Genomic DNA, 24800 nt, shown 5'->3' with positions numbered 1-24800 from the left:
TCGAAAATACTGCTTCACGAATATATCAAAAGGTGGAAAGCTACTTCGTTTAAGCGACATTTCGCTTAATACGCGATACTTATCTTTGTAATTAAAGGTGCGTTTTATTTGGTATTAGGTATTACACATAGAATATGTGTAATTATTCTGTTCCAAATTCAAATGTGCCTAATAGTTTTTTTTGTAAAACTGCAACAGCGTTTATGGCCAATCTGTAGGTCTGTACATTTTGATATTCATCAAATATGTTTTTCGGGCAACAGTAGGAAAGTTTAGTTTTAGATATTTTATTGCACAGGTGGTTAAACGAGCTCACAGCCCACCTGGTGTTAAATAGTTAAATGGTCCATAAACATGATAAGAGGTTGTTAAGAAATTGCATTGTAGAAAGGATTTTTCAAATGGGAAGGTATGACTACTTCGCAGCAGAAAACGATTTGCCACCACTAAATAGGTTAGTAGTAATAAAAAATTATCGTTTTTGGTTGAAAATATTTAATCATTAATTATATCTTGTTGAACAATAAAAAAATGCATTCATACTGTTAATATGGCTTTAAAACATTGTGTTTTTGACGACAACTTAAAAAAAAATCTTATGCAGATTTAAAAACAGGTCTTCCAATTCCTTTCGATACAATAAGCGATAATTCATTCAAAATTAAATTAAAAACAATTACTTAAATACAGAATGGAGTAGGTACATTTCAACTTTACGGGTTGGGCGATTTGTTTCTTAAATATTGACCCTTGGGGCCTTTTGTCTATAGTATGTAATAAAAACTTTATTTTTTAGATCAAGAGAAACAAAGAAATTGTGTTTTTGATGAAATTGAATTTCTTTTTAATTTAAACTTTTAGTTGATGAAATAATCCGAAAACTCATACACGAATTTAAGAAGATTTCCACTCTATTTGTTTACCCGGACTAATCTAAGGCCCTTTCGCTGGACCAATTGTAATATTTGGCAGTTTTTTTCTTACACTTCAAGACAGGCTATTTTTTATCAAGGACTGTTTAGGTTCCAGTCGGACCGGCGAAGCGAATGAGTAGCATAGTAGGCATCAATTAAACTACTTCATTCCGACTGAGCGTTTTGGTGAAATTTTGGCGGTTTTTACAAAATGAGATTCGTTTCACGCTATTTTATGAAATCGAGATTTATATAAGAGTTTAGTCTATTTCTTACTTTAAAGTAAAGATTTTATTCTTACCAAGTAAACACGAATTACAGTTATTAAAATGATCTAGAAACGAAAATCGGCAATTAAACATGATAGATAAGATGAATTCAAACTTTCCTATTTTGGGAAATGAACTTTCATGTGTTTATTTTACTAATTTTTTATCTTGGTCCCGCACAATACTTAATATTCTTCTAAAAATATCAGGTATTTAGTTCACCCAGCAGTTTGTAATCAACTGGTAATCAACCATGGACTCTAGTCCTTATTCTAGTTTGCATTTTTCAAACACAGTTATTTACATTTAAAATAGGTACTATTTACAGCTAATGTTAATCTAAATTCGAAAAGTAAGAGATTGATTCAGAAAATCTTGAAATAATACTTTTCTGGCACCATTTAAATAACAACAAACAGAAACAACACCATCAAATTCATTTTTAATACACATACAAATAAGTACCTTTTTTAATATGTAATATTAATACCTAAAACGTAATTATTTGAAGTTAGTGAGGTAGTTAAGAATCAGTCTAGTACATGTTCAAGATTTTCTAAATCGCATTAAACTTTGACAAATAACTTACAGGACTAGGAGTATTCAATAGAGTATAATAAAGATAAGTAGAATATTGTGACAAATTGAATAAAAATTACAGATCATAATAATTATAGTCAAATAAATTCTTATGGCAATTAAATAAAATTATACATTCTAATCAGTGTTATATTGTCGTGACAAAATTATAATTTTTAATATTATAAAATTGAGTTGCAATGTAAAACATAATTTAAGAATTAATATTAATTTAATTTAAATCACAGTATAACAAACTACATAGCAAATTGTTGTTTTGAAAGAAATAGACTTGCATACATATAATGCCATATATTTTTTGTAAAATAAAATACTTGTTTTTTTTTTTGGACTGTCTGTATGATTCACAATGCCGTACTGATGTGTATGATCAGTCTTTATTTGATTATCACTATGTTTATTACTTACTTGAAACATTTTATTAGGTGCATTTAAAATTTAAGTTTGTGCCCATTATGATATGAATAAAACGCCAACATATTTTATGTGTATCCGATTTTAAGATTATGAAGACAAAATAAAATTATCCTTTTGGCAAATTAAAAAAAAATTAAATCCAAGATATAAAAATAACAAATTAAAGTGATTCTGATGCCTGAAACTGGTGTGCTAAGAATGCAATTCAATTACATCTTTTTTCAATCGGTAATTAATTACAACAAACAACATACATCTAGCATAAACTATAAATTGAAGTGTGTGAAAAAAAAGGAAACAAATTAAAACTACACACAAACACAAAGTAATACTAAATCAATGTAATCCTACTGACTCCTTTTACATGCTAAATAAAACAGACTTTCTGGTTCAGTGATGGCCTAACTTATCAGTCTATTAGAGTAATTTCAAATTATTTCTACATGGAATGCTCAATAAATGCATAAACATGTTATAGCTCATGTTCACTTGATAACTTTAGTCCTTTCAAATACTTCCAATATCAATGAGCAGGTAAGATGTCAACATTACAATTTGAATATTGGGTTGGTAGCCAATTCACAACTTTCACAATTTATAAAGAAGGTGTTTAAACAATATTTGAGCACTCCTTGTGTTGTGTCCTAAAATACCTGTTAATTAAACTTAATGTCATAAAATATGTCATGAGGTATATTATCACAAAATTGTGACACCAGCTAACTTAATTACGTATTTATTGTTTTGAACAATAAATGTTCTAAATGGCACTGAAAATTTCTCGCTTTAAAAAACACACACCAATTAATTTTGTGGAATGTTATAAAAATAATATTAATAATTGAATGTCACTGGTATGTAAAATTACTATATAGTATTTGCTCATAGGAGTCTTCGCAGGTTTTTCCTGCTTTTCTTGGTACCTATTGCATAATGAGTTTTCTTCCTTTTTGAAGGACTAGGTCCATTGAGGTCATACTGAAAGCATACTTTATCAGGATGCCTTTCACATTGACAAAACCTACAGAACTGGTAAGCACATAACACATTGATACATTCTACCCATTCCTCGCCTGAAGTTTCAACTGTTACTTTTGCAGGTAATGAACACCTTACACAAGAAAGCTGCATGCGTGTATCTAGTGATGCTGACTGAAAATGAAAAAAAAAGTTCTAATTATAATATGAACTATAACTATATATCATAAAAAAAATCAATAAATCTATTTAAAATAATTAAAGAAAATTATATTCATTTCAATACTAAAAGAATAATTCTTAATGGTTATAGTTTGCATGTAAAGAAGTAGGTGCCTGAGTGTTGCTGTTTGATGTCTCTCCACTGACTCGCTCCACAAATGTTTATTTTATTTGATGTCTCTCTCTGACTTGCTCCACAAATGTTTATTTTTAAATATTTACAGTTAGCATATTAGTTTTAGTTAGAAAACATTGATTAGCCATATGACATACAGTAATGAATAAATTCATTTTCATGATGTAAATATACATTGAATGTGTGGTGTTAACCTAGAGTAGTCTCATTCCATCTCATCCCATGGATGTAGTATAAGGCGAATAAGTAACTCCAACCATAGAATATGCAGCATTATTGTAGCAAGTAGCAAGATTACCAATTGGCGTTGGTGGTACTCAGGTACCTAGGTTTTTTTTATTTTTTTTATTGCTTATATGGGTGGACGAGCTCACAGCCCACCTGGTGTTAAGTGGTTACTGGAGCCCATAGATATCTACAATGTAGATGCGCCACTCACCTTCAGATATAAGTTCTAAGGTCTCAGTATAGTTACCATGGCTGCCCCACCCTTCAAACCGAAACGCATTACTGCTTCATGGCCAAAATAGGCAGGATGGTGGAAACTACCTGTGCAGACTCACAAGGGGTCCTCCCGCCAGTAAAGGTGGTGGGATCAACTCTTGAGAGTGGGGGAGCCATTACATTATTTAATTGTAACCAATATTAATCAATCTCATATCTCAGGGTGGGTCAAACCTTTGGTTTTGAAATGTCTATGGGCTCCAGTTAGTAGATACGCTTTATTAAAATTACACTACCAGTAATAATTAATTGAAGGAGCCATTGTGATGGAATTAAGAGTTCTATAATGTTTAAGCACTCAAACATACTTTTCTGTCATATGAGCTATTAATTTTTGTACATTTATGCTATTTATATAGCTTTATTTTATAAATTGAGTACCTTTGTAAATTTCTTGAATCTGTTTGATTTTGGAGTTCCTGGAGGACTTCTAGGAGTGGGCACTATTTTACTATTGTTTAATTCATTGTGAATTTCTCTCAAACAACCAATCTTAGCTGAAAATGTATTTTTCCTTTCTATATTTTTATGTACAATTTTTTGACCATTTTCTTGGTTTTCCTTTGCGTTTTTTAAATACTGTTCATATGCTACTTTTCGTTCACTATCACTTACTGATGTCCAAACCTCAGCCCAAGTTGCACTTACTAAAATGAAGTTATTAATATCTTCATTCGACAAGTAATTCAAAATAGTTGCAATTGGTGGTATTACATTGCCTTCATATAGCCTTTGAATTATATCATTGTTAGGTTTGAATAGTACAGTTTTTACTGCTTCTACTAGTGCTCTCGGCCTGTTCACTTGTTGTAATTCACGCATTTCACATGATAGCGAATGTGTTACAAAATTGAGTTTTTTGGCCGATTTCCTACAAGGATTTGTCTTGCAATTTCTTTTAACTGGTGTTATTGGATATGATGCTGATTCATGACCTTGTAAAAGATGTTTTGTAAGATTGTTTGCTCTGTCTATATTTATAGCATTTAACGAGCGGGATGAGTTTTCTTTGTTTTCATTAACATAGAGATTTCTGATTTGTCCAGCAATCAAACTAGTAGGAGTAGGTATGGGACTATATGGTAACTCCAACGTTTCTATGTCTTGATATGATCGTTTCAAGCCGCGCCTTGGCAATGGTGTTCCTGTTATATCATTAAGTATAACTGATGGTCTATTACACTGATTCGTCTCTGGTGTAATATAACGAATCTGGCCAGTAATACGTTTGTTATTAGCGAGAATAGATTGTTCAAAGTAGTCACTCGACAAATTGGAGGCTTCGATTGATCCTGGTGTTAAAGTATGATACCCGCTTTCTTCATTTTTACACAAACTAATATCAATAAATATCGCAGGCTGCGTAGATTTCTCATAATTTGATGGGATCTCCATAGTATTGGCTAATAATGTGCTCGATTCCATCGTTCTTGAGTTTGATTACAAAATGCCAACGGCGAGTTCCGAAAACAATCTTTCATCAAATCAAAACCTAGCTAACTTACTTTGCTAGGAGCATTTTGGCTTTTCCTACAGCATACCGTCGTCGTTACGAAAATGATATTTAAATTATAGATCTCGATATTACTCGATAATTCAAAACTCAACAATCAACTTAAAAACATTTTTTTTGAAAGACGTTTTCAATTTTCTTGTTGGTGTGTAGTGTAGTGTAAAGAGAATTTAATCAACATACATAGATTAGACTACAATACAAAAAGTAAATTACAAATATTATTTTAAAGACTATTCTAAGTACGGTACTACTACACTACTACACGACAGACAATATTATGCAATATGCAATGCACAGTCGTAGGTACATTTTACACTATTACCATTACCACATTAAATTATATATATACCTATCTACACCGGAATTCACATGTAAACAAAATAATTAAAAAAGTAAACTTAATATTAATTTAAATTGCAAACATTTAGGCACAAAAACAAAAAGTAATATTTCTTGAAAGAGATTGATTTTAATGATTTACTTGTCCTTATTTATAAATGTAGCCTGGTAAATGATAAGGAGCTGGTGGTCTCATTTCTTTTAGGGGGCAGGAATTATCTCCAGCTTCATAGGACACAGGACTATGATGATTTGATTGGGATTTGCTAAGATCAACCTGAGTGCTCCGATGGAAATCTAACAAGTCAAGTACAGCTACTTCATGAACTACGACCGGCGTGGAATCGCGTGACCCACCGAAAAAATCCAACGAGAAACAAACTGCAGTTGCCCAGGTTCCTATGCCTGCTCCTAGTATTTTCGGGTGCAGGATATGAAATCGCCAAGGAGAATAGTGAGGGTAGTGAGATTTATACGTCAAATGCAAGATGAAATTCAAATCGAGGTCCCTTTAATGAAGCGCACAGCCCTGGATTTCGTCTCGGATTTACAATTTCTTTAGGTCTTTTGAATGCTAGTACATGTGAATTAATATCTAGAAGTAGCCTGTGGTCTAAAGTGAGTATAATCTATGCCCGATAACACATTTTGTATTTTGTCATGACCGAAAGGTCTATGTTACCGAGTCATAAAAAACAATAAAAAAAATGTATTTTGTTGTGCTACTGCCATGGAGTTAATAAGTACCTACAATAACTCTATGGCTACTGCAATGTACATAATTGTCAAATGAAATATTCCAATAACTTTGTGTAAAGGGTAAAATAAAACGAATTCCTCATTTCAGGAAACTGTTATGTTTTCTAAATTATTATTTATTTTCCTAATATAAAATAAGCTACACTTCCAAAAAGCTTCCTTACAAAAACTTTGCAGTGTCGGTCGTAATTATTAAAAGAGGATGCCAATCATAAAGGATTTGTGTAGATTGTGTGCTACTCAGGATGAATTCTCCAAAGATTTGTTAGATGAAAGTAACAGAAATGTTTTAAACCTTATAGAAGATTTCCTGCGGATAATAGTGAGTAGCCTTTCAAATATATTACTGAAAACTAAATTATTTGGTTTTTTAGTATGAAACCTTCGTTTAATACTGACTAGGTTTTAGATTGTCCACATATGGTTGTCTTACATCGATCTGGTGATTGGTGACAGTCATTGACGTTATCATTGAGTAAATACAGATTTACAACGGTCCAGTAGGGTTTTTCTATATCAATCCCAACCACAATAACGTTCTCACGGTTGTGGTATCATGAAAGCTTGGTCTTTATAGTTCGTAACGTAATCCTGATGAGGAATGTAAAATAACACAATAACAGTACAGTGCACCATAAATGGTAAACAGACTACCTATAGGTCTCATTCTATCTGCTCTAACTTCATGGAGTTCTGAGCTCGATTGCTCTATTTTCTGGAATTTGTTGACATAATAGCCATGAATAGTAAAAGTCATGACAGGATATTATTTATCAAAATAGATCTTGTTTTGAGTCAATGAGTTTAGTGAACCAAATTCTGGTATGTTACAGTACTGTTGATACTGAGTAATATAAGGCTGTTATTGGTTTCTGTAAAATTTATTCTAAACATGTCAATTAATCTGAAATCAATTAATAATATTTAAAAAATATGTTATAGATTTGTGAGAACGATACTCTACCAACAAAAATTTGCTTAAATTGTGAAGAAAAAATGGTGTCTCTTCAACTTTTCATATTAGAATGCAACAAAACACAAGAAGCATTATCGAGTATGCTCATGGATTTGGAAACCAGTGAATTAGATGAAAAAAAAGATGATATTCTTTTGACAGTCACAGATGTCCATATCAAATCTGAGGTAAAGTATTGTTTCTTGGTTTATTTGGGAAGATGTGTACTCTAGAAATAAGCAGTCACGTGAGACCAGAGAGGCATTTCTAGTTAATTCCAGTGAAAACTAATTTTTAAGTAAACTATCCTTAACAAGAAATTATTCACTTCTTATTTATTTTATTTCTGTTGATGATTCATGTGAAAAATATTGATTATCTTACTACTTAAATACTACTACTTACTACTTAAATAATATACTTACTGCTTAAATATTTAGTTACTACTTAAATATTTACATTAAATGTGTTCTTTTTACAGTAAATTTAAGTATTTTTGTAAGTGAAAACTGCAAAAGTATGTAAAATTTATTTGTAGTGAAATGCAAGCTCTGTTGTTCCTGTTGAATAAATTGGATTTGTAATATACAAATTACCATTTTTTTTTGTAGGTCAAAGATGAGAATGCTGACTATACAATAAGTGAGTATTAAAGTTAGTGTAAACATTTCTATAACATACATATATTTCAATTTTAAATGCATCTTAGTACAATTGTACCTAAATAAAATAAATAGATAGGATCAAAAAAACTATTATATTAATATTATCACAAAAGATGTAAGTATAACTTCACAAAATAGGAACATTTGCTGTTTTAAAAACTTGGTATTTGTTTTTGTAAGTCTGATATAAACATAAAAAAATGTGCTTGTTAGAAAAATTTAAAGTACTACAATTTTAGGTACAGCTTTTATAGATAATGAAATCACCATCATTGAAGGACCCATAGCATTTATTATTCAAAAGCAAACTTCAGTTAAGTTTTGTTATATTTTTTATTTAAGATACAGCAGTCCCAGACTTACTTGCTTATCAAAAAAGTGAAGAGTTATGTGATTATCAAAGCAATGACATTAGTTGTGGTGATGATGATGATGAAGACGCATATTCAGATGATAATATTACAATTGCATCTTTGAAACTTCTCACTAAGAAGGAATTAAAAAAGAAAATACCTACAGAAGAAGACACTAGAAATATGAAGGAAATTTTGAGAAAGGATAATTTGAAAATAAAAGATTTAGTTAAGTAAGTTACAATGTTATTTTGATATTCAACATTTCAAAAATATTTTAAGAATGCGTTACTAATTACGCCATTAAAAAAATAAGACTATAAGTATATATTGAATTGTTCCCTTCATTTGATGTCATCATATTTATGAAAAAAGAAACTGAGAAATTCATTGTTGGTAAATGACATTGATATGATGAAGGTTATCCAGTCATTATAGAGAACCTTGAGAGAATTTTGTGTTTTGCAGTGTACATCTGTCCTGTGTAATGATGCTTATTCTACTAATAGCCCAAGAGCCCGTGGGCTCTACCTGTATGTATTTGACCAGACCTGAATTTTCCTACATTGAGACCCCTATACCTACCATGCATGAGGTGGGGACTCACTAAGCTCAAAGTGGTCGACGCGCCGAGCGCTCAGGTAGGACAGGTACCGATTTTGACGGATTTGAAATCCATTTGACCACGTCTGCCGTTTTGAAATTTTTAAAATATATGATTATTATTATCGGAAAATAAGAATGGCAGACCATTATCGCGCATTTTACTTTGTGGCAGACCACTTTGAAAATGCTACAAAAATAAAATTTTGAAAGTAATTGACCAGATCTGCCATTGATATAATAATATGTTGTTTATTATAGTCTTAAAAACTTATTTTGATCACGGCAGACCTGTAGAGGCAGAACGGTAGGCAGCGGCTTGGCTCTGCCCCTGGCATTGCTGAAGTCCATGGGCGACGGTAACCACTCACCATCAGGTGGGCCGTATGCTCGTCTGCCCACAAGGGCAATAAAAAAAAAAAAAACCTCTACAATGCGTACACACATCAACATATAATAAAATCTTAGCTACTACCCGGCCAGATGTATATTATGTAGAAGTGAAAAATGAGGAATTGAATTATTTTTTGATCAGCATTATACCGTATTATTTATAATTATTCCATAAAAAAATCACTTCTTTGTCTAACTAATGAAGTTTAGTATATCGAATATAAAAAAAAAAAAAACGGTAAATACATTGCTAAAGTAAATCGCAAGTAAATTATATTCCTCTAAAACAGTGAACGGAAAACATAATACATATACATCTGGCCGGGTAGTAGCTAAGATTTTATTATATGTTGATGTGTGTACGCAATGTAGAGGTCTGCCGTGATCAAAATAAGTTTTTAAGACTATAATAAACAACATATTATTATATCAATGGCAGATCTGGTCAATTACTTTCAAAATTTTATTTTTTTAGCATTTTCAAAGTGGTCTGCCACAAAGTAAAATGCGCGATAATGGTCTGCCATTCTTATTTTCCGATAATAATAATCATATATTTTCAAAATTTAAAAACGGCAGACGTGGTCAAATGGATTTAAAATCCGTCAAAATCGGTACCTGTCCTACCTGAGCACTCGGCGCGTCGACCACTTTGAGCTTAGTGAGTCCCCACCTCATGCATGGTAGGTATAGGGGTCTCAATGTACGAAAATTCAGGTCTGGTCAAATACATACAGGTAGAGCCCACGGGCTCTTGGGCTATAAATATGAATTTGATATAATATGTTGAATGTAGTGTTTGCACTTAACAGTTGTAGCGAATTATGATACAATTTAAATAAACACAAATTTTGTCCTAGATAAAAAATGTTTTGTTCTTTTGTTTGTAGATTAGAATGCGTTTTTTGTGAGGAACAAAAAATGCAGACTTGGAGTATGTTACAATACCATTACGCAAAAGTACATCATTGTAAGCCAGTCGTATATTGTTTATGCGGCCTAGAAATAAAATCTAAATCAGTGCTTTACAAACATTTATCTGATCATAAAATAGAAAGTCGAAAGTTAAGGAAGGCCGAAAATGGTGATAGCACCGAAAGTGGGAAAGACAGTGAGCAGTATCCTAAGCAAAAAGTCAGTGACTTTGTGAAGTAAGTAAAGATTTTTTATGTGTCAATTTTCAAGTCGTCGTGGCCTAAAGGATAAGACGTCCGGTGCATTCGTATGTAGCGATGCAACGGTGTTCGAATCTCGCAGGCGGGTACCAATTTTTCTAATGAAATACGTACTCAACAAATGTTCACGATTGACTTCCACGGTGAAGGAATAACACCGTGCAATAAAAATCAAACCCGCAAAATTATAATTTGCGTAATTACTGGTGGTAGGACCTCTTGTGAGTCCGCACGGGTAGGTACCACCGCCCCGCCTATTTCTGCCGTGAAGCAGTAATGCGTTTCGGTTTGAAGGGTGGGCCAGCCGTTGTGACTATACTGAGACCTTAGAACTATATCTCAAGATGTGTGGCGCATTTACGTTGTAGATGTCTATGGGCTCCAGTAACCACTTAACACCAGGTGGGCTGTGAGGTCGTCCACCCATCTGAGCAATCAAATAATAATAATATAGTCGAATACTAGTGAAATACGAAATAGTTCATTGTATTTGCGGTGACACTCATTAGGGATACTTTGCCAGAACCCCCCAGTTTTAAATAAGTGTGATCCATTAATATTGTTGTTTATTTTTATTTCAGTTTCACCTGTGTCGACTGCCACAAGAAATGTTCCAGTTGGTATAGTTTAAAATCTCATTGTATAGCGGCTCATAAAACATTGCCCGTCGTCAAATGTGTTTGTGGGATAGTGCTTAAGTCTAAATCCATAATGTATAAACATGTAAATGATCACAGAAATCCCAATATGTTTTCGTAAGTTAATTATATTATAATGTTTTCTATATTTCGATATATACGTTTTTCAAGTTACTAAACTTTTTTAATTTATTTTAATTAAAAATACTAATGAACAAAAAACTGAAATGGAATCACAAAACCTCTTTTTTAAGTCTGCCTTTTTTACAAAACCACTCTGGAAAAATGCTCTAAATATGTTTAATCTTCTGATATAGTTTAATTAAATATATATTGAACGATTGGCGTTAGAATTGTAGTTAGAATAGCTTAGCGTACATTTGTTAGCAAAAGAGATGTTGCAGATCGACCCAATGACGTCACTAACCCATAAACAAGTAATAGCTATACTTCGTCATTTTAAGTTAATACATTTTTTTTTATCTGTGGAATTTTAAATTTATTTCAATGGAATTAACTTTGTTTTAGATGTGATAAATGCCCGAGAATAACAAAAACGCTATCGGCCATGAACAAACACAAATTCAAGCATATTCCGAAAGCGGATAGAAAGTATCCCTGTTCTTCGTGCGAGAAAACGTTTAAAACAAAAGAAACATTAAAATCACACGAAAGATCCCACATACCTGTACAGGAAAGAAAGATATTCAATTGTGAAGTTTGTAATATGAAGTAAGTATGTACGTGCATCAAATAATATATGTATAATATAGTCCTTACGTTCCTTTTTGTTTAATCTGAACTAGGTAACCATATCTAGTTGAAATAATTAACTCTTAAGTATTTTAACTGGAATACTCCACAGTGAAAGTTTGTTAATTATCTATGATTCTTGAAGCAATAAACATAATCTATAGTTCTATAACTAGAAAAAAAAAACACGCTCCAATAGTAAACTGAATCCTATATAGATGATCCTATATAGATGTCCGTGTTACACCGTCATCGTCGAAATAGGAGTAGATCGGGGTCGCGTATCTTCATTAATACTGGCGATAAAGCGTCTTATGACTATGAGCCATACCGTGGTACCGTGCTGCGAAGCAATGTTGTGTTGCGGCTTGAAGAGTCCGGCAGTCGTTCTAATATAGCATCAATGTTATGGTAGCATTAATGTTATTGATGTCTATGGGCTCTGTAAGTACGCTAGTCGAAACAATAAAAAAGCAATTCCAAAGATTCATATGATATCGCATTGATGCGTATCATCTATATATTAATACGTGAAGCAAAAACTTTGTACCCCTTTTTACGAAAATTGCGCGGGCGGAGGAGTATGAAATTTCCCACACTTATAGAGAATATAGAGAAGGAGTGCAGAATGTTTTTTTTTTTTAAATTATGCATAAAAATACATTATATGAATAAATAAAAACATCACACACACTACCATGTATTTGACACACACACGCATGCATAAATACTATTTGCTTATTGTCAAAATTTTCTTATTGCATATAGGTAGTCTGCGGTCAAATTGAGAAAATAAATTATATTGTTTGTTTTTGTTAATATTTGTCTCAAGTGTAGTCTTAGCGAAATCTATGGTTATAGAAGTGTAATAAATAGTCTTCGACAATAGATTCATAATAGTGTACAAACTTATAATTTCAATTAATTGTACGATTTCCGATTCCCGATTACCAGGGGACTGCTGTTTTTTTTTTTCTTAGATCGGAGGACGAACGGACAGACCACCTGATGTTAAGTGATTACTGGAGCCCATAGACATCTACAACGTAAATGCGCCACCCACCTTGAGATATAAGTTCTAAGGTCTCAGTATAGTTACAACGGCTGCCCCACCCTTCAAACCGAAACGCATTACTGCTTCACGGCAGAAATAGGCAGGGTGGTGGTACCTACCCGTGCGGACTCACAAGAGGTCCTACCACCAGCATTAGTTCTTGGTAATTAGACATCCGCATAACACGTAGGTTCACGACTCGTTCGTCTGTCGTCTCCCACAAGCGCGTCGTTCACGACAAGATCAAAGCGTACGTGTGCGACCTGTGCGGGTACGCGTGCGGCACCAACGGGGAGCTGCGGCAACATCGCGCCATACACAGCGACGACAAGCCGTTCGTGTGCGATAAATGCGATAAAACGTGAGTTTGATGTACCTACCCACATTGTTTTAGGTTATGTTATTTTTTTTAAGAGATTTTATGACCTGGTAACTAAGACCTTTAAGTCATGTCTTATTTTACTTTATATTCTTAATTTTATGAAAAATGATATTATGGAGTGAAATGAAATGAAGATGATTAATTTGAAACATTAATCAACTGGGATGAAATTTAATGAAATGAGATGATATGGGATGAAATATAATCGCAGTAAAATGGTGATCATTTACTGAGATTTTTTCAGTGGACTTTTTGGAGGAACCCTCGAAGTTACGTCCAGCAGCTTTGTTTCATTTTCCCACATTTGTGCACTTTCACAGATATTAAACAGTTAATAAACCACCGTTATTACACATTTAAACCTGAAGAAACACTAAATAGACAAAATAAAACAAATCACACAACTTCACTCCTCGCGTTCCCGCCAAAAAGTCCTTAGGTTATGTTACGATTTTTTTTTAAATGTGCCTTCTAATTCGGATTTGATTTTTAATATTGTCTCGTACATACGTAAAGAAATACCTTAGTCATTTAAAACCTTTGAAACTCTAGGTTTAAAAAAAAATATTTTTCTTAGACTGAATTACTCACCTGTCTGTGACACAGATTAAGGGCTTTAAACGTTATTTTATGATGATATGGAATGCTCCAAAATGAATTAACAATAAAAGACTTAATTGCGTTTTCTGTACTATAATAAGAAAACAGAATTCAAAAAGAAATTAGAAATAATTTAAATAATAAATATATGATAGGTACATATATGTATATGTGTATATAAAAATATATATACATGTAAAGAAAAACATAAATATGCGGTAGGTAACACACAAGGAAAAATACTTTGGATTACCGAGCCGAGAGGATCATAATCGTTTAGGATAAAACAAATATAAATTATAGTACTTAACTATAAAACCTATTTTCAGTTTCAAAACGTATTCAAACCTGAAGACTCACATGGACATCCACGAGGACACGTCGTACGAATGTTTCATTTGTCGACGCGTGCTGAACAGTCGCCGGACGCTACGCAAACACTTGCTGGTCCACGAAGACAAGTGCCGGCACGTTTGCTCGTATTGCAACAAAGCGTTTAAGCGAAGGCAAACTTTGAAGGTGAACTTTTTATTCATACATTCAGCTTTAAGAAATATTGTACGCTGGAACAATTTTTTTTTAATGGCATAAGTGGGTGAACGAATTCACAGCCCACCTGGTGTTAATTGGTTACTGGAGCCCATAGACATCTACAACGTAAATGCGCCACCCACCTTGAGATATAAGTTTTAAAGTCTCAAGTATAGTTACAACGACTGCCCCACCCTTCAAACCGAAACGCATTACTGCTTCACGGCAGAAACAGGCAGAGTGGTGTTACCCACCCGCGCAGACTCACAAGAGGTCCTGCCACCAGTAATGAACTATCTCTCAGTAAAAATTGAAACCTTACAAACGTTTTGGACGAATCACTTATCAATTATTGGTGGTAATAATTGCATGTATAATAAATAATTCATAGTACTTTATTCGTATCAGGTTTTGTTCTAAATATTCCTAATAAGATGTACGTATATGATAGTTCAGGCATAATTAAGCCATCCAAAAGAGTGTCTTTTAATAAATAATAATAAGTGAACTAAACCTACCTAAACTGGGGCTCCCCGCAGCATAAGTTTCCAATATGAATTAAAAAAATAAATAAAAACAAAAATGACAAAGTCAATCATTTTTCATAATAAGCCATCTTTAAAATAAATAAAAACAAACACGTATCCGCAACATTTCCCACAAAATAGGTAGGTAGCCCGATTTAGATTTTAATTAATGTGCCTTTTAATCGAAATAAAGTTTTTTAGAGAAATTAAAAAACGAAGCGCAGTCCACGAAATTGGAAATTTCGCAAAACGACCACAAACAAATTTATTGAAAATTATTTTGAGAAGAAAATTCCTGTTGGATTAATTAGTGATAAATATGAAGCAATAAAATTCATTTTAGCTTTTTTTGCTTCAGGCGAGCTGCCCAGGCAATCAAGTCACTGTTATAACAATAACTAGGTACCCAAGTAATGTTTCTATACTGACTTACATCTTTACAAATATGAAGTGCTAAAACGTGTTTGTAATTATTTATTAGATCAGATCGGAATGGGAATAATAATATCGTACCAGAACATCGCCTGAAAAGGCTGAATATTGACAGGCTCATATCAAGCTTACTAAATGCTTCATTTTAAATTGTCGTTTTATAAATATTTACCTCTGCTATAACAAAAGAATCTAATTTTGAATTATAATTATCATTTTAAAATATAAACTTTGTTTTAATAATAATAAGAAAAGTTTCGTAATAAACTACATTAACTGAAATCATAAAATTTGAAAACACTGATACGCTAGCGCCATCTTGAGATCTCATGATTTTTAGTCAATATTATGATATATATAGTCTCTTTTTAATTGACCCTCAATATAGATATAGATTTTTGAAGTGAAACTTACTTAGAATCGTTGTGATTTCAAACTCGATGAAACGAAAAAATAAGTCCATAGAGACACAAACACATAAATGTATAAGATTCAGCCGGCGAGAGAATGAGATAGAACACATTAGACGTTCTCGGTCTCCTCTTTGTGCGACTCTTCGTAGCATCCCCACTATCGTCTATTAAACATTGTCCATATGTATGCTCCTGTGTAGTGGGATAGTCAGTATATCTATATCTATATCTTACTAGCTGACCCGGCAGACTTCATAGTGCCTCAATCGATAAATAAAAGACTTAAACTTTTGTATAAAATAAACTTAAAACAAACAAAAGGATTCCGTCCGACGGGGGATAAATCAAAGAGAAAACAAAATTGTTATTTTTATTTAATTCCGAGCATTTTCATATTTATCTACCCTTTAAACCTTCTCTGGGATTCCACAAATAATTCAAGACCAAAATTAGTCAAATCGGTCCAACCGTTCTCGAGTTTTAGCGAGACTAACGAACAGAAATTAATTTTTATATGTAGAGATTTATAAGTTTCACTTCTACCGTGTGTGACTTGCACACTTTTTTATTTTTTTATTTAGCGTCCCATAATGATGGTATTTATACAGGTTCACATGTACACCCACACTGGCGTCAAGCCCTTGACGTGCAAGCTGTGCGACGAGCGGTTCGCCTACGCGTCGACGCTGCGCTCACATCGCATGCGCTGCCACCCGGAGCTCATGGTCCCCGACGGACGGGCTGCCTACCCAGCCGCCAACTACAACCACGTGCCTGTCTCCAATGTGAGTTTTTTATTTATTTACTTTTTTATTGCTTAATACCTGGTGTTAAGTGGTTACCGGAACCCATAGACATCTACAACGTAAATGCCGCCACCCACCTTGAGATATGAGTTGTAAGGTCTCAGTATAGTTACAACGGCTGCCCCATCCTTCGAACCGAAATGCATTACTGCTTTACGGCAGAAATAGGCAGGGCGGTGGTACCTACCCGTGCGGACTCACAAGAGGTCCTACCATCAGTAATGTGGGTATTTAAACATATAATGTAGTGTAATGTTTTGATTACATCTGTCCGTGGCCTAATCGGTAATACCGGTGCTCGTATCAACTGATACCTTTATGAGTTAAGGTTTGCGAGTACTGGCGGCATTACTGGATCTGTGTAGATCAGCCATTAGCCACTGTCATGGTAACGTCACGGAAAACAATGTCCATGTCAATTATTGTAATCACCAGCATATGAATAACGTGTAGACAAGCAAAATTTATATCTTATTTTATATTGGACAAATTTAAATTATGTATTATTATAATCTAGATCATTTCTTTGCAGAATTACATAAAAAACGATATGGCTCCGGCGAATCCTGTAGCTAAAAACGAAGTGGAAGCATTGTAGGAAATATTTCTTAATAGATGTCATAAGTACGTCACGATCATCACAAATAATGCTAGCTTACAAACAACATGTAAATTATTTGAAAAATAAAACTTTTCATCGTTAATTGTATTAAATATCGGATCATTTATGGATTGGTTTTATTGTTCTCCAATTTTATTTTCAGTTCAATATTTTTAAATATTAAGCTTTATATTACGGGTTAAAGTATGAAATTGCCAATTTGTATTGAAAATTTGAGGTTCGTTTTTTTTTTCATTTAACGTATTTATTTAATTAAAATATCTGCCAGTATTAAGTTAAGTGTTGAATTAAGCTCGCCGTTTTATAAGTTTTCGCAATTATTGTATTGTATTAACTGTGTGTACAATAAAGAATAAAGAATATATTGCTGTCATTGAATAGTTAGGTCATTTATGCCTTTGCGATAGAACTCTGATGATTTACATTCTACGAACTGTGTGAAAGCATTTTGTACTGCCTCCTGGGAAGAAAACTTTTTATCAGGTAGAAAATTGTCCTAATCACGAAAAAAATGGTAATCCGTTGGAGCAAGGTCTGGCGAATACGGAGGGTGACGAATGGTTTCTAATTGCAGTTCCTGTAGAGTCCAAACGGTTTCTCGTGCTGCATGAGGTCTCACATTATCATGGAGCAATAATGGTGAAGATCGATTTATGAGTCGGGCCTATTTTACTGCAAGTTTTGCTATCATTGTTTGGAGTTCGGCACAGTAGACATCTCCCGTTATTGCTTGGTCAGATCGGTGAAAACTATTGTGAATAACACCATGCTGAAACCACCAAACAGTTACCATTACCTTCGTTATTGGTAAGCTTTGCTTTAGGACACTGTTGCGGCGTTTGACCTGAGGTCAGCCATTGCATTGTAATCGAATTCATTTTTCATAACATGTCACAATTCGATCCAACATTCCTACATTTCTGTATCGATTCAACAAGGCAACACAAGTTTCAACACGCGTTTCTTTCTGAAGATTAGTCAAATCATGAGGCACCCATTTTTCATATTTATTTTATTATATTGGTTTGATGCAAACGAGTCAATATTGTTGGCATGGTAACGTTAAACCATGGCGTTAATTCCTGGGTAGTTTGGCTCGGATCGGCTTCCAGGATTTCTTTCAATTCATTGTTATTCACGTGTGTCTTCTACGTGGTTCTTTCTTCAAGTCAAAATTTCCATCACGAAAGCGTTTAAACCAAAATCGCACGGTGCGTTCATTAGCAGTCCCCTCTCCAAACGCAACATTAATATTGCGAGCTGTTTCTGCAGCGTTAGTTCCTCGTCGGAACTCGTATTCAAAAATCACTCGAACTTTCGAACTACCTATCCATCTTTCTCGTCTAAGCTGAATAAAAAAGCAAACTGAAAGTCGGTAATCGAATGTTGCACATTTTTTGAAAGAAGAACCTCATAGGTACCATTTGAAAAAAGTTTCACTCAAAAATCTCAAACCATGAAGGTTCTGTCAATTTGAAGTACCTATTACAATAAAACGGCAATTTCATACTTTAACCCCTATTAATTATAATTCGAAGTCTATTGACCGATATACCCGTAAGACTAACTTATTACAATCCTAGGGGTGGTATAAAATTTTCTTTATAACTATGCATGTACATAACACGTGTTTACTAAGCGATTCCTTGAAAAATGAACAACATGATGCTGTTACTGTTGTATTGACATCAACCCCACGAAAAGCACAGGGGTGCTCTTCAAAAGGGGGCGCCCTCCGAATACCACTTCGAGCAGCCCACTCCCTAATAGGCGCGTTAACACCTCCACCGTTAGCCCCATCACTCTCTTTGTCCAGCTCATACCGTGGGCTTCGAAGGTCAAATATCTAGGCGTCACCCTCGACAGAGGGATGACATTCCGACCCCATATCAAAACGGTACGCGACCGTGCCGCCTTCATATTATGACGTCTCTACCCCATGATTTGCAAGCGAAGCAAATTGTCCCTTTAAAATAAGGTGACACTCTACAAAACTTGCATACGCCCCGTCATGACCTATGCAAGTGTAGTGTTCGCTCACACGGCCCGCACCAACTTGAAATCCCTTCAAGTTATTCAATCCCGTTTTTGCAGGATAGCTGTTGGAGCTCCATGGTTCTTAAGGAACGTAGTTCTCCATGATGACCTGGGGCTTGACTCAGTCAGTAAGTACCTACAGTTGGCATCATAGCGCCACTTTGAAAAGGTGGCACGACATGAAAACCCTCTTGTTGTGGCCGCCGGGATTACATACCCGATCCTGTAGACCGAATGGTAAATAGTCGACGTCGCCCAAAACGTCATTACGGATTTTCCCGATACATTAACGGTGCTTTTAGGTACAAGAAGCTGAAATAGCCACCTAGGACTCATAGCCTTGAGTGGCTATTTCGGCCTATGCTGATAGCCTTGAGTGGCTATTTCAGCTTCCCTACCTATGTAGGGGAAAAAAAAGTTAATGTTGTTGGGCCATGGCGTGAGCATTTTGCGCGTTACTATTGATTAAACTATTTCTGCCGCGAGGCAATCCTTATTTAATCTTAATATAAAAGATCTTAATATAAATTACTATTGCATTATTCATAGTTGTATATTTATTTATTTATATGTGTATAATATGTATGTATGTTTTTTTTTATTGCTTAGATGGGTGGACGAGCTCCCAGCCCACCTGGTGTTAAGTGGTTACTGGAGCCCATATACATCCACAACGTAAATGCGCCACCCACCTTGAGATACAAGTTCTAAGTTGACAGTACAGTTGACTAAAAGCGTAAAAGATTGGCTTTCAATTTAAAGAAATACAAATGAGAAATTCATTTTCCTCTGCTTAGATACCAGTGTTCTAGACTTCTTCACCCAAATGAGCTTGCGGTCTATCGGGTGGGATGCTTCCACTCACCGTAACACACGAGATCTAAGTCGACATCATGTTTAAGCCAGGACGACTTCAAATTTAATTTGACCGCCAACATTCACTCTGAAGCGCTGGTAATTTTTTTAGATAAAACTGCATGCTTGAACGAGACATCCCCATAGACATAGCCCACTGAGTTTCTCGCCTGATCTTTTTAGTGGGTCGCGTTTACGATCCGGTGGTAGATTCCGCGAAGCACTGCTCTTGCTAGGGCCAGTGTTACGAACACTCCAGTTTGAGGCCCATGAGCTCACCTACACGTCAAGAAGAAGCTGAAATAGCCTCTCAAGGCTATCAGCATAGGTAGGGGAAAAAAAAGAAAAAAAGACGAGTTAATCATCACATGTGATCGAAGAGCTATAATTGGGTTCGGATACGCATTGATAGATTCCGGAAATTACCGATCAAACAGGAACTCGGGCAATCAATGACGTGTTCGGAGCCAAAACAGACCGATGCCGGTGTATTCGTATTTATGCTGTTTAATTTTGGCGGATATAAATTTTTTTATGTATCTAACAGTTGAATGAATGAATTCGCCTACCTACATACAATTAAAATGAAACCTGCAGAGTTAATATATTGTATTATTGTATAAAGAATAAAAAAATACACACGATAGTTCATGATGTCATACCCAGAACTTTACTGAAGATAAAAGAGACAGCGAGATGTTTTCGCTAGGTAGCTACTAGGTACCTAGCGAGAATTTTAAGTCCTCTTGATAATATATATATCGACGCTTGAAAGGCAAACGTGACTAAGCGGCAATGCATGGACTTTACATTCTATTAAAATCTATTCTATTCTATTAAATTCATTTCAATCCTACAGCTACTATAGTCGGATTTTTAATTAGACGAAGCTAGCTGACAGTAGCTAATGTCACTTTGTGAAATAATGTTGCTATATTTAAAGTAATAGTGATGCGTTCAGTTCTCGTTCAATCACAAATGAACAATGAGTGTGAAGAGTTAATCATTAATTTCAAACTTTAAAAGAGTATTATTTATATTTTACAATAAAATTGTATTAAAGTGCTCCAATATATGTTGCTAGTAGTATGTAACTACAATCAGCTTTTTTATTTTCATTACCTACCTTTAATTGTTATATTTTATACATCTATAGTTTCAACTATATGATGTATTGGAAATATGACAGTCTTACAAGCTTCCTCGCAGTGTTTTTCTTAATTAAAACACTCGGTATTCAGTACAGGTAGATACTATAGGAACATAATATTTCGTCGAAAACTCGTTGGTATGTACAAAGCACGCCTAAAATTCGAACCCCGTACCCGATATCGGCAATTCGGCACACCAACTGTTCACTAGACAATCGAGGCAATTTCATTAATTCAGGAGTTTTTTCAATCGTTCACTTTGTCACAACACTATTTTTATTTCATCAAAAACTGACAACACAGTAAACGTCAGTTGACTTCGTCTAATAAAAAATCCGACTATAGCTAGATTCTACTACAGCTAGATTCGTTAAAATAAATTTTGTTTTCAGGTATTTCAACTTTAAATTAGTCTACTGTAAAGTCCATGCATTGTCGCTTGGTCACGTGTGCCTTTCAAGCGTCGATATATATTGCCTTAATAGGCAGACACCCATACGCCCATCAGATGGTGAGTGGTCATCGACGGTCATGGACAGCAACGATGGCATAGGTACAGCTGATTTCTGTCTAGATTTACTTTACAACTGATTTCGACGCTGATTTCGGCCTTTAGGCCTGTAAAGGCCCCTAAAGGCCTTTCTAAATTTAAAGGAATCTATAAGAATGCTCAACATGAAAAAGTAAACTTTTTTTATCAAAAAATCGTTCCATAACCTTTACGCAACATTCATTATGTATTCCACAATTTTTTATGTGTAAATTTTATGTTATGAAAGAACTATTAATTTCGCAAATGTCAAAAAGTTAAGCATCTTAAAATATGTATTTTATAGTGACGTACGTGCAGAACTGGGTAAGTTCGTAAGCGTTTTGGCGTGTGGCCAACGGCTATCGAGGACGTGCTGTTGTTATCTTCTTAATTCCATTGCGTAATTGGAAAAGTTACGGAATTCCGTAAATCAAAACCGCATGATGTTGAAATTTGTAAAATTTGTACTTAGTTAAAATTATAACATACCATAACATAAAAAAGAAATAAAATATTTTGTTCAATATTCGTTGGTTGATGACGTAGCCATAGTACTGTGACAAACTATGAAATTAAATCAAGAAAATGTAAGTATTTATTCAGGCTGACTATTTGAAAATGGTGGTCGTGATGCGTATCGATTTTACGAGGGCTCAATTTCCTGAAGGCTCGGCACTGACTAAGTAGCTTAAGCTCACGAGCGAAATCGGAAAATGAAATCTAGAGAACGAGGCCCATAACGTCATATTGCAAGGATGCGCACCACACCAAAGTCGTTAGTTGATGATGCACTTAGTTTTACGTTTTTGTATTATTGACGTCCTGAAAGTACTACTTTTGGCTGTCTAGTTTATGCTTTACTTAGTAATGATCGGAAGCACCGGATCGTCCTCCTCGTCGAAATCGTCGATTACGGGCTAGTATTAGAAGATTCTCTCAGGTTGAGCCCGTGAGCTCACCTTTTTTTTAATTGCTTAGATGGGTGGACAAGCTCATAGCCCACCTGGTGTAAGTGGTTACTGGAGCCCATAGACATCTACAACGTAAATGCGCCACCCACCTTGAGATATAGCTTTTAAGATCTCAGTATAGTTACAACGGCTGCCCTACCCTTCAGACCGAAACGCATTACTGCTTCACGGCAGAAATAGGCAGGGCGGTGGTATCTACCCGCGCGGACTCACAAAAGGTCCTACCACCAGTATAACCTACCCATCCGGGCGTAGCTGAACCCCTTATGCTACTAGCGACTAGGTAGGCACGAAAAAAAAGGCGGATCAATCAGTAGTTACGAAACAAAACGTAACACGTTCTAATTCAATTACGTGTTAAGTTACGAAGGTATTTTAATAACGAGCAAATAAAAATTACAGCACAATAAACACATTTCATTAATGAACTAACTATAGCAACACGCGATCAGTCTGTAGCTTGGTTTCGCATCGCATACTAAAGTAAACCACTAACATAAAAGGGAATGAAAACAGAAACAAACATCATGGTGAAAGGAAATGCTGAAATATTACATTTTTCTTCAAAAGGAATATATACACAGTCTTGATAGAAAGGCTTTTGAAAGAGGAAAATATTTTCAATCTGCGGATGTTATTGAATCGCGTTATTGGAGTTTCCTTTGGAATGTAACGCAATAAATATCGGCGGGCAGGTGGTGGAGTCCGGGATTATAATTATGTTTACATTGAGCTTACTAATGCCTAGAGAGGTCAATTCAACTATATATTTCATATATATATATTAAATGTTTACAAGAAATATCTTCCAATTTAAAAGCTAAAAAATAGTAATTGTACATTTAATACGTTATAATTGCTTTTATATTGTAAGATAACTGTTTTAGCCATTTTTATTGCTTACATGGGTTGTCGATATTAAGCCCCACCTGGTGTTAAGTGTCTACCGGGGAGACATCAACAACATAAATGTCCACCTTGAGGTCTAAGTCCCAGTTTTTACAGCACAACGGTTGCTCCGCCCTTCATAGGCAGGGTGGAGGTACATAGTCGTGCGGGCTCACAAGACGTCTCCTACCATCACTATTTAGGCAAATTATAATGTTTGCGGGAACTACGCGTACTTTCAAGGGGATACTTACGTACCACATGTTGGGAATCACTAGACTATGCGATTGATTAGTGTTTTTAATATTATTTCCAACATATGAACAAAAAAATTGTTAATTTGTAAGAATACTATACAGTTGACAGATTTTACAATTAATTTAACTCATTTTTAACAGTTAAGAAATGAGTTAATATCGATCTTATGATTGAAAATAAATGTTAATATCTAGTACTTTTTTAGACTAAAACTTAAGAGTAGATGATTACTTTAGGGAAAGACGGCCTTTGTACGCAGCATTACTTATTAACTCAAAAGAAGTGTAATAAAACGTAAATAAAACTGGCAGAAAAGCAGAAGGTTCGTAATAAATAAACTTATTGATTAACTTAGAAACAAAGCGAACGGGAGATATAGTTGTTCGATAGTATTATGATGGGTAAGTGTTTATTTCTGGCCCGGTGGAAGTAGAAATGGATCGTGGTTTGAAGGCCCGTCACGTTAAGGAAATTGTTGGCGTTATAGGCGTGGAGTAAAATTAAGTAAGGATACGGGAGCTAGAGGGTGTGAATGAGGGGTGCAGGGGTGCG

General features: G+C 34.6%; 2 protein-coding genes across 2 annotated transcripts; one reads left to right on the top strand and one right to left on the bottom strand.

The window, feature by feature from the left end:
- Positions 1-478: 478 nt before the first annotated feature.
- On the bottom strand, positions 479-5729 carry LOC101746725 (uncharacterized). The gene is made up of 2 exons (XM_004930134.5): positions 4422-5729; positions 479-3352 (listed from the first exon to the last, which is right to left on the bottom strand). The coding sequence occupies exons 1-2, from the start codon at positions 5463-5465 to the stop codon at positions 3083-3085; spliced, it is 1314 nt and encodes a 437-aa protein (XP_004930191.1). The 5' UTR covers positions 5466-5729; the 3' UTR covers positions 479-3082.
- Positions 5730-6541: 812 nt separating this feature from the next.
- LOC101746862 (zinc finger protein 660) lies at positions 6542-17662 on the top strand. Its single transcript, XM_004930135.5, has 11 exons — positions 6542-6976; positions 7597-7797; positions 8221-8251; positions 8617-8860; positions 10514-10774; positions 11380-11553; positions 11965-12168; positions 13434-13604; positions 14555-14744; positions 16737-16913; positions 17467-17662. Exons 1-11 carry the CDS (start codon positions 6857-6859, stop codon positions 17530-17532), a joined length of 1839 nt encoding a protein of 612 aa, XP_004930192.1. The 5' UTR covers positions 6542-6856; the 3' UTR covers positions 17533-17662.
- The last annotated feature ends 7138 nt before the right edge of the window (positions 17663-24800 follow it).

Source organism: Bombyx mori, chromosome 5 (genome assembly GCF_030269925.1).
Source record: "Bombyx mori chromosome 5, ASM3026992v2".
In the NCBI taxonomy this organism is placed as follows: domain Eukaryota; kingdom Metazoa; phylum Arthropoda; class Insecta; order Lepidoptera; family Bombycidae; genus Bombyx; species Bombyx mori.
Note: the sequence above shows the minus strand (reverse complement) of the source record. Positions and strands in the feature narration are given on the sequence as shown.

Excerpts from the sequence above, each read along its gene's own strand:
- LOC101746862 (XM_004930135.5), top strand. The coding sequence starts at position 6,857 with ATGCCAATCATAAAGGATTTGTGTAGATTGTGTGCTACTCAGGATGAA. Across the intron at positions 14,745-16,736 it reads AGCGAAGGCAAACTTTGAAG|GTTCACATGTACACCCACAC; the intron begins GTGAACTTTTTA and ends GTATTTATACAG. Across the intron at positions 16,914-17,466 it reads ACCACGTGCCTGTCTCCAAT|AATTACATAAAAAACGATAT; the intron begins GTGAGTTTTTTA and ends ATTTCTTTGCAG.
- LOC101746725 (XM_004930134.5), bottom strand. The coding sequence starts at position 5,465 with ATGGAATCGAGCACATTATTAGCCAATACTATGGAGATCCCATCAAAT. Across the intron at positions 3,353-4,421 it reads GATTCAAGAAATTTACAAAG|TCAGCATCACTAGATACACG; the intron begins GTACTCAATTTA and ends TTTCATTTTCAG.